At 38.5% G+C, this 10,935-nt stretch overlaps 1 protein-coding gene across 1 annotated transcript; it reads right to left on the reverse strand.

The window, feature by feature from the left end:
- Window positions 1-1,201: 1,201 nt before the first annotated feature.
- Window positions 1,202-5,023, reverse strand: LOC120104580. Its single transcript, XM_039115919.1, has 3 exons — window positions 4,359-5,023; window positions 3,242-3,370; window positions 1,202-3,158 (listed from the first exon to the last, which is right to left on the reverse strand). The coding sequence occupies exons 1-3, from the start codon at window positions 4,788-4,790 to the stop codon at window positions 1,584-1,586; spliced, it is 2,136 nt and encodes a 711-aa protein (XP_038971847.1). The 5' UTR covers window positions 4,791-5,023; the 3' UTR covers window positions 1,202-1,583.
- Between the last annotated feature and the right edge of the window lie 5,912 nt (window positions 5,024-10,935).

The following is a 10,935-nucleotide window of genomic DNA, read 5'->3' on the forward strand; positions in this document are numbered from 1 at the left end:
TTAAAAAATCGATAACAAAAATAACTAAAAAAAGCATAATTTTTGTATCAATTTCTATAATTTTATTTTAAAAGTAAAAGTACGAAATAAAAGCAATATGAAACGAGCCTTTGGTTATTTATTATTTATATATTTCATCTTTTCAATCCAAATTTGGAACCCATATAATTTAATAATGTAGGTATATATCTTAATTATATGTACAATTTTAAATTTCTATTTCTCTTACTATGTATAATTTACTTTTCTATATTTTAAAACTTTGTTATTTTTATTTTTATTCATATTTTATATTCTAGTTACCATATTTCTTTCTTATTTTATTATTTTGGTATTTTAATTAGGCATGCTATTATTTTTTATATTATTTATTATTTTGATTCTTAATAAAGTTTGTAATACTTATTTTATTTATTCTTATATTTAATATGATTTAGTTTTTTTTTTAATTTATATTTTTCTCCTGCATGAATTTCATGATGCTCATCTGCTAATATATATATATAGAGACACACATACATACATAATTTTTAAGTAGCAAGTATTATAAAATTACAGTGCAATTTACTTTGTATTAAATTTCGTTCCCAATAAAATAATATTTTGAAACTTAAATATTCATTAAATTATTTGTCTAAATTTTATACCATAAGTGTCACTAGTTGACTTATGTTAAGTATATTATTCCGTCATCTATATTATAATTGTTGCTATTAGTTTATACTAAAAATTCATTTATTCGCACTCTTGTAAGAATTACCATCCATTTAACAGTGGAATCACCATTCATTTATTTGAAGAAATTCAATTCTGAAAGAATGTGATTCAATTCTAGCGTCTATTTTAGAGAACCTAGAGAGGCGTAAACTTCCTTCCATTTTCTATCATCTGCCTTGGTCTCTTGATTTATTTCCTTTCTATGATATAAAGTTGACCTCTGGTTTGGCTTACATGTCTTCGCTATCTCATTAGTTTGATGATCAATAAATGGCAAATTACGAAAAGGGGTCGAGAAAGCTATCCAGATTAGTATCAAACTTCTTGTAGAATATTTTTCAGGGGTAATAGGCATAATTCACTCCCAGCCACCATGACAACAAATGTTCTACTAAAAACTTCTTGTAAAATTTGTTGGCCCAAAGTCGATCAACAAATTTTCCGGCCACCATGACATGTCATCACTAAAAAGATCCAACACAGCTTAACTGGTCAAAGGTGTTAATGCATTAAAAGTACTGATCCCAAATCTAATTTTTATACTTTAACAACATATACAACATGCTATAATTCAACAAAACTCCATATTAGCTGCCTAATGCAGTAAGGTTACACTACAAAGTTGCAGTTGATGGAGCCAAGGGACTCTCACCAGAGAATCAAAGGCATCGCATCAGCATAAAACATGGTAGCAAAAGTAAATGTAGCCAGCCCACAAGGCAGACAATGTCTTCAGAGACCCCAGCAATGTCGATAAAGTCTGCCTCAGTGAAGAAAAGATATGTTCTTTGTTGCTTGAATCCGGTCTCTGATGATCAGGTGTCACCCCATAAGTTGGATTCATAGATTCCAGAGTAATGGTGACGCTAAATTTTTTGTTGAAGGACATGCCGCAGCTGAATCTTTTGGCTCTCCATCCTTGCCTCCAAAAGCTTCACCTTCAAGCTATGCTTGTGCGCACCTCGTGGCCATTCAATACATCCTTTCATCCTTCGAGATAAATGAGGATTCGGGGAGTCAGGGGAGCTCCAGTGACCCATGCTTGGTGGGCTAAGACCTACCTCACCTGATCCCCTGTTGGGAGAAAAGGTTCCATTGGAGTTCTTTCCATTCGACAGCCTTCCATTTGTTAATTCAACTGGTATCATCTTGCAATTTTCACCGTTGTTTGGACATGAGGATCTCCATAGCCTGGATATGGAGGATACATTTTTTCTTGGATGTCTTCTGTTTTGAACATCACCGATTTCATTATTTAGCTCGCCATCAACGCCATTCTCCTCCCATTCTGTTCCACTGGATGATGCATTACTTTCTTCATAAATCCCTTTGACCGATGGAACACTCCCTTCTGGTGAATTTCTTAAACTCTGCTCCTCATCATGACTCAGTGTTTCCCAACCACTATCATCTTCCTTACCACCATTTGTATCTATTGCTCCATTTGCGCATTGCATAGTTGCTTTTTCTAAGAACACATCAGTCTCAGCATTCGCCATGTGGATTTTGGAGGCATGGCTGCTCGGCCCATATCCAGAGCATGGTACTATCTCTCTTTCATTGATTTCTTCTCTCGGATGGTGCTCTTCGAAGACTGAACGGATGTCCTCCGAGGCAAGTGGAGGGTGGAAAGTGAACCCCTTGATCTCTTGGAGCATAACTGAGTTGGCTTTTATTTGGAGCGAAGCCGCAGCTTCTATCGCTGCATTGTCTGAGTTTGCAGCATTTTGTGCTTTCAGGAAAGCCTCTATATCCTTTTGTAGCTTGCTCAACTGTGAATACTTATCTTCCAGAGTGATCTTTGCATCTATGAGCTTCATCTGAACCCTCTCCTCTCGCCATACCTCAGCCATCTGTAGCATCCTCCTCTCCTCTTCCACTTCCTCTCGGATCCTCATGGATTCTCTCTTCATGGCTTCAACCTCAGCTCTGCCCTCTTCGATCTCTTTTGCCAGTTCATTGCAAATCTCTTCTATGAGCTCACGAGCCTTCCGTTCCTTCTCATAGTCTTGCAAGAGTCGTTTCACAGATAACTTAGCCTCTGCAAGTTCATCGACCAGCCTGGAATTCACAATCTCCATCCGCTGCCGGTTTTTCTTCTCTCTGTTGAAGTCATCCTTCATGCCATCAATTATAGCCCGGGCTTTCTCATGCTCTCGGCTCCTCCACAATGCCTTCTCCTCTGCAAGCTTGCTCAAGAAATGATCAAGTTTTTTCTTCGCTGATTGTCGTTCTGTCTCAAGCTCACTAATGCGGTCATAAGCCTGCTTAAGCTCTGCCCGGAGAGTAGAAACAACGGAAACTGCAGTCACCTGATTGCCTTCAAGTAGATTCAAGTGACCACAGAACCGATAGAGCTCATCTGATGCTTTTGAGCTCCCAGGATCCCATTTAGTTGCCCTCTCCATAGCAGAGCTAGGCAACGCAGCAGAAGGTTTGAGCTAAATAAAAATATGATCAAAAGGGTCAGATGCAACTAACAAATATAATCAGTTTCAATGTCTTAACATGAAATTAGGATTACCTTGTTCGTATCGCCATTCTTCAGATCCAATACCGAAATAGGACTCATCAACTCATTCTTCGCAGTAGTATGGAGATTTGTGCTATCTGGTTTACAAAGTGATGAGACTTGCAGATGGCCAGGAACAGGCTGCATGCAAGAAACACCCAAACAATAAACGACCAACATTTAGACCATCCTTGAAGGCTGAAGAAAGTGTCAATATATGGACCACCAACACTGCAACCAACTGTCAAGAACAACTGGTAGGGCCGCATGAAGTCCCAGTTGATCTTTGATGTCATCAGAGTGATGACCAAGACTCTGCTTGATTCGAATGGATCAGAGATTTGTAATTACCTTGTGTTAGAATTTAATGCAATTGAAATGTGCATGTAAAATTCCATCCACTATCAATCGATAAGATTCTGACAACTGTTCAGATTTCAGATTTCTAGAATTGATGCAACTGAATGTATGTATAAGATAACCAGCCGTCCAGGTTGGTCCAATGGCACAAAATTAAGAACAAATCAACCCATTTTTTGTTTTTTGTTGGGTGGCTGAGAAGAACAGATCCCCTTTATAGAAAATAAACTTCACAGGTTAGAGATTTCACGCATTTAGGGCCTGTTTGTCATTGTCCTTGTTTTTAGTGTATTTATTTCTCAGCAAATTAGTGAAATGCCGCATGGAGGTTGATGTCGAAGATAGCATTTGCATTAAAACTTCTGTTAGCCCTTGCTTTTTCTTTCAATCTTTTCTGAAGTTCTGAAGATTTTACAAACAATTACAGCAAACAAAAGGGTTTCATCACGCATGTTATTTAGTCTAGCTTATTTTATTTCTTGGGTTTCTTGAAACCAGAAACAGAAAACAAAAGCAACATCAAATGGGCCATTGGCTAACAAGCTAAGCATTTTTCTGTCAAATTCCATTCGGTGCACAAAAAAATAAGGAGACAACTACTTGTTTTTTTCCTGGGAGTCTGAAAGGAATTTTTTCAAATTTCAAGCGAAGTAAAAAAAAAGTCGATTTTGAACCGAGTGTGTGATAAAAACGCCAACTTTCTTTTGAAAAAAAAGAAACCCTAGAAAGAGGAGGAGTTCAAAAAGGAACAGATCTCGGAGTTTCCTACCTCAAGTGCTACCCGAGCTCGCCTTGTTTCCCCTCCGCCACCGCCGCCGCTAACTTGAGGAGGCCACAAATGCCAGATCCCGGCAGCGATCTTCCTCACCGAGACGGGCGGTGCCGCTCCGGCAGCAGTCTTAGCCCTCCGGCGGGGCTTCCCGGAGGATTCCTGCAGGGGCTTGGTGGAATGATCCGCGTCGTCGAACTTCCACCGGAGGAGGGGAGTGGAGGGACCACTTCTCCGACCACCTAAGCCGGCGCCGCCCTTCCTTGGGCGGGATCCGGCAGCCGAAGGAAATGCCGCGTTGCTGACTCGCCGGCATGGGCGGGGCTTCCTGGTGGGATGGAGTTCGGAGTCCGGCGGCGAGGCCAGGGTTTTGGGGGAGAGCATCGCCCGGTTCCTCGCTGGGAGGAAGCCGCCGCCGGCGAAACTCGTCATAGTCTATCTTCTACGGCGTCACTCCGACAGCATTATACAAGAGCGGGGGAGAGAGAGAGACTGCGCGTGTGTAAACGGTAGCAGCATGGAGGGCTGGAGACGTACTCGGATTGGGTGAGATGGAAAATGCAAGAGAATCTTAGAATTGTTTCCAAAAATACACGACGGTGCGCGCTTGCAAATTAGGGATTTGGATGATTTGGGCTCTGGAGAGGGCGCGCTGGAATCAGAGCAGGTACCAAACAAAGCTGGATGCCGATTTCTTGGTTGCATGTATTTAGAAACTATGGATTTGGTTCGAAAACCTATTTTTAATGAAAAATATGGTTTAAGCTGATATGTTCATTAGGTTGGACTTAAAAATAATTAATAGAAAATAATTTCTTAAAAGGGTTGTAATGGGAGTTTTTGATGTGTGTTATTTAAGCTTTTAAGGAAACTTCTCTCTGATTTAAAATTCTAATGGAGCACTCTTCCTAACAGCCTCCTCATCTGATTAATGCAGAAATTTTAAATTTTAACAACAAAGTTCTATTTTAGATAATAATAAAAAAATGAAAAATATCAGATATTAGGGGGATTTAAAATTTTTTAGATGGAGATCTATCTATAATTATGTCTTGCATATATTTTTAAATTTCTTTAAATATGCATTCCACGTACTTGTTTGCCGGTGTACATAAATATAAATATGAATACAATTTGAAATTATTTTTTGGTTTAAGATATTAGTATGGTGGTATCTAACATCCAGTGAGTTTATCAACTAAACTAGTTGACACTCTTAATACAAATATAAATATATATTTTTAATTATCAATATATAATAATTATAATATATTTATATTTTTTATTATAATTGTATGGTTATGCTCGATTTCTTTATTAATTGACAAGCTTTTGCTAGTTGTTACTCCAAACTTAAAGCCATTATGTTTATTATATCTTATTTAATTGTATACATATTTGAAACAAAAAATTATTCCAAGTACAAGCTTCGGCAGTCCAAGTGGCTTAAAGAAATGCAATAAATTTATATTTAACAATTTAAAGCAAAGGCATAAATCATAATAAATATGCTTAATTAAAGATTTTGCAAGCAACATAAATATGAAAAATATATCTCTAAGTAAGTATTACATGATAATCCAAGTTTAAAAATAATCTCTTAAGTATCTCATGTTTTATTTTATTTTTAAAAATACTTTATATTTTTAAAAATAATTTTACATGTTATGATATGATTGGTTGGGAGATCTTTGGACACGAATCTGACCCAACGGCTAGAAGTCAAGTTTTGCTGACCTGGACCTGGCCAGGGGCGTCGTGGTACCGTGTTGGAAACAAAAGTACTGGTACCTGTCTAGACATCATTAGTGGATAAGGCTGTATGCTGTTCTTGAATTCGGTATCCGAGGGAAAGGGATCCAAGGTGGGGAGGGGAGCGGCTCCCGAGGTCGCTGCAAGAACCATCGGAGATTCTACGCTGTCGATGCGCCACGTCAGCACAAACAGCCGCTAGGCGACGAAATGGCGTGAGGAGGAGGGTGGGCGCGTGGGGAAGTACTGGCAGTGGCGTGGGCCCCACCTCGATTGCTCCAATCGGTTATTGCTGTAACGGCTAAGATCACTAGATCCTGTTCGAAGTTGGTCGATTAATGAACGGGTCCGGTTTGCATCTTTTGCGCGAAAGAATTTTAGATCTGGGAACAGCTCTCAAAGCACTCCGAACGACCCTGGTAGGATGATTACAGCAGGAGAGCAGCGTATGCCAGAACTTATAGTGGTTGGAGCAAAACTGCGGATTGCTTGGAAGGGTATATCTTATGTGTGGGAGGTACTGGGTGTGGAGCGGGTCTGCCTCGAAGAAGACTCATCTATGGTTATCGACCGGCTCCGAAGGGCGAATTGGTTTGGAGATGGTCATCCCCTCATCTGGAAGACCCGTAGGATAACCCAGTTGATGGGTGATGTTCAGATTGGACACATGTTTAGGAAGACGAACAAGAAAGCAAACTGGGTCGCCTCCTTTGTTGTCCGGCATCCTAGAGTTTTTCTTTGGACGTCTGCATCAGACGTCCCTCATCCTTTGTATCTTTTACTTTTCCGCGATCTGGCACGAGCACAGAACCCGGAGTGACCGTCCGCCTTTTAAACTCCTATATTTTAAACACATCTGAATTGAATAATATCCATTTAGATTTAATTATATATTTACAATTATTAAAATATAAATATAAATTTGAGTATTCGACTAATATTTATATTTATTAAAAAAAAGGTTGTGAATATAAATAGACAATCATCCGATCCATATCTGAATATTCGATTTTTTTATAATTTTATTTTATTTTATATAACACTCATAAAATTTTAAAAAAATAAATAATCATATTAACATGCTATTAATTTGATTGATTATCCACTTACTTATATCTATTATAAAGATTAATTATTCAACTTATACGTTATATTCATATTTATATTTATATTTTTGGTTTTTTTAAAATAAATATGAATATGAATTTTTGTACCATCCTCGTTAGTGGATATGGATATTCTAACCGAAAGCCTCCCTCAAAGGACCAAGCAAGCCGTTCTTTCATCATCTTCAAATGGAAAATAATGCTGATCGTAAGTTATCCGGGGATTAGTGGTCTCCCCTTCCAAACAGCCTCTAAAAAAAACAGAGATTTATTATTTCAAAACTAGGAGAATAATATATTTAGAAGTAGAATATAAAAATACAGAATTTAAAAAAGAAGTTGTTGCTTGCAAGACCATACTTAAGAAAATTTTTTTTGAAAAAACAGGGTCCCATGATCGAATTAAAGCATGTTAAGCCGATAAGGCTGATCGGTAAGTAGCCGAGTGCAGCATTTGTTCTGAAAACAACCATCTGCGATTCATTAAATGGTAATAACATGATGTTGGTGCCCCCACCAGTGTTGGATTTTTATTATTTTAAAATAAGATTTGCTTGAAATGAATATACTACCAGTTGGGTGCGGGCCGTGCGGCAATAGGTGAAAGACAGTTACAACTATAACTGCATAAATGCAGTTTCACTCCAAGAGGTGCCAGGTAGTTTTCACAACCTTTCACACTCCATAAAAGACACCCTTCTCATTCAAAACATGAGAAATATTATCATTATTTTCTATCTATTTGCTGTTACTTTGATCTCTAGTTCAGTTCGAATTTCAGTTTTTTGCAATCCATAATTCGAAACAGAGCAGTCTTGTATCCTGAAAACAATATTGCTGTGGTTATCCCTATTGCAAACTAGAGGGAGGCAATAATTATTTGAAAGATAGATTTACAGCCGCCTATTGCTCTACGGTGAAGCCATTTCCCACTCTTTTTCAAACAAGCAGCACATGCAAATCGTTTTGTACAATAAAACATCCGTCTTAGCTGCATAAAAAATTTGCAAACAGTTTACGTTGAAGCTTTCCTTGGTCTCATTCAAAAGGAAAGAAAAAGGAGGTTTTCGTTGGTCCAGTATGCAAACCAAGCCATAAAACGACGGATAAAAGCTCTTATTTTTTTCCGGTCAGTGAAGTTTCAAAGCTATAAATTTCAACAAAAGACTTGCGCATTAGCCGTTCGACTCTTCTGGTGTTATTCTCACAGTTCGCGAAAGCTCAAGGTTGGATGCTCGCTTTTATCATAGGCTGGCATGGAAGTTTGTTCTCAAGTCAAGCCTACCCCGAGTGGAAAATTCCCTCGAAGCAGGATGCATTCAAACGGAGACCGCGATGTCTTCCCCCACTTGCATGGATTTTTGAGTTACTAAAGCGCTCGTCGACCCGGTCAGCACTTTAATTTAGAGGAGGAATGGGTCTATGATGACCTCGGCTTACGTGGTTGAAGACTCTATATGCTTGGTGTCTTGTCTCATGGAAATGTTGGATAAACTTTTGTTTGATGGACCCTACAAGAACGGGGGAGATGCTTTGACCGTAATGATGCGAAAAATGCCTCAAAAAGGAGTATTCTCTTGAGTGGTTTTTCTTTACTGTAGTCAGCTGAATAGCTTTTTTGAGTCGCATTTTGAGTTACTGAAGCAATTTTGTTAACGCCGCCTCTCATATTCTTATATGGTCCATCAAATAATAGCCTCTTGGGAGGGATAGATTGCCCGTGAATACTGGGTTCTCTGCTTTCTTTTGAAATGAAACATATTTACAAAGAAGCCTACAGCACTACTGATTAAGTTGAGGCTTATATCGCCAACTATACTGAGACTACATTATAAAAGTCCACGAATTAATATTTATAAGTAGTTAATAATAAATTAATAAGTGCAAGGAATGTAGAACTAACATCTCCCATTCAATTTTTGAATACCCAATATTCTCATTATAAAAGTCCACGAATTAATATTTATAAGTAGTTAATAATAAATTAATAAGTGCAAGGAATGTAGAACTAACATCTCCCATTTAATTTTTGAATACCCAATATTTCGATTCCATTGGATGCATCAAGACAAGAATGGTATATGTGAGGATCATACGGGTATATATTCAATTTCATATCGGCAATGCACTAAATAGATCTTGAGTATACATACCAAGTAACTCTAATAATTTTTTTTTTTGGATAAGATTCTAGTTTGCTACAAAATGAATCCAAATATTTATAATTGCATTTAAATGGATTTGAACTGACACAGCCTACGATCCAAGTCATCCAACGGACAAGACGCCACCCTTGGTCTTCAACAACGTAAGCCAAGGTCATCATAGACCGGTTCCCACACTACAAAGTGCGGACTGGGTCCTTCCCCTCATTTTCCAACGTGGCTATGGAAATTTTTCAAGCAATCCAACATCAGATGCTGACCTCTCTGACCCATTCCCTAAGACGCAGCCCCATCACCTACTCCTCTCTCTCTCTCTCTCTCTCTCTCTCTCTCTCCCTCTCCTCAACTTATCTTCCCGTGTATAAATACAATGCATCAAAGTGGCTGTGCCTCATCTTTGCCAACAAGGAGAAAGTTGAGAAGAACATAGGAAGGAAGGAAGGAAAGAAGAGGAGAGAAGGGTAAAAGAAAAAGAGAATGGGGAACTGCCTCAACCTTCGACGAGCAAAAAGGTCCGACGGTGGAGAGATGGACGACATGGCGTTCGACAGTCCCTTTTGCTGCCAGGAGGGGAAGAATCGAGCAGTTTCTTCTTCGGTGGTGAAGATTAAGATTACAAAGAAGCAGTTGGAGGAATTGTTATGGCGAGCCGACATGGAAGGGTTGCCGATCCAGCTGCTCCTAAGCCATCTCTCGGAAGAGAGCGATGCTGGTCGTTGGAATCGGAATCGGCCATGGAGACCAACCCTTCAGAGTATAGCAGAGGAGGCGGAGTAGAAATGAATGGTGGCCCTGGGGATGTTTCCAACCATGTTTGAGTAGTAGCTGTTTCCATGTTTCTGGTTCTCTTAGTCTCTGCAGAGATGTTTGGGTCATTTGAGCTTTTTTTTTTGTACAGAGTAGAATAGAAGTGAGGTGGCTTAGCCCACCAGAAGAGAGCTCAGGAAGCTATAGAAAAATCCTAATTGCAGCTGTAACCCGCACACCATTCTTTGGGCTAGTGATAGTGGTTAAACATGAAAATAATACTGTTCATTAAAGGGGAAATCTTTCAGTATTTTCACTTCTAGCTATTCACCATCCACAACCACACCCCACACCTCTCACACACGCCAAAAAAAAAAAGGGGAAAAGAAAACAACAACACAAATTCTGGAAAGAGAGCAATTCATGCCTACCATATCTAATTATGGACTGCAAAATTAAAATTTAAGTTATATAAATTTAAACATTTCTTTCTAAAAGAATTTTGAATGTGCATCACTTATGCACCAAATGCTCCTGAATTTGTAGTTTAGCTATTCAAAGATCGCTAATATGCTCCAGTCCCTTTGGGGCTTATGAAACGTAGTAAAATCTTTGGAATAATGAACTTGAATTGCAAAGAACAATATAAGTATTTGTAATCAATATTAACAGCACACTAATACAAGATCAGAAATTATTTTGAGCAAATCTACAAGGTACCTCAATCTTTTCCAAGTCTATTGATTCGTACTGGGTTCAGTTCAGATGAAAAATAATCAAGAAATTGATTATTATGGTGACCATCAA

This window comes from Phoenix dactylifera, unplaced genomic scaffold, assembly GCF_009389715.1.
Source record: "Phoenix dactylifera cultivar Barhee BC4 unplaced genomic scaffold, palm_55x_up_171113_PBpolish2nd_filt_p 000040F, whole genome shotgun sequence".
In the NCBI taxonomy this organism is placed as follows: domain Eukaryota; kingdom Viridiplantae; phylum Streptophyta; class Magnoliopsida; order Arecales; family Arecaceae; genus Phoenix; species Phoenix dactylifera.

Coding starts and splice junctions, on each gene's coding strand:
- LOC120104580 (XM_039115919.1), bottom strand. CDS start 4,790: ATGACGAGTTTCGCCGGCGGCGGCTTCCTCCCAGCGAGGAACCGGGCG. Junction 3,371..4,358: donor GAGCTCGGGTAGCACTTGAG/GTAGGAAACTCC, acceptor TCTTGCATGCAG/CCTGTTCCTGGCCATCTGCA. Junction 3,159..3,241: donor AGAATGGCGATACGAACAAG/GTAATCCTAATT, acceptor ATTTTTATTTAG/CTCAAACCTTCTGCTGCGTT.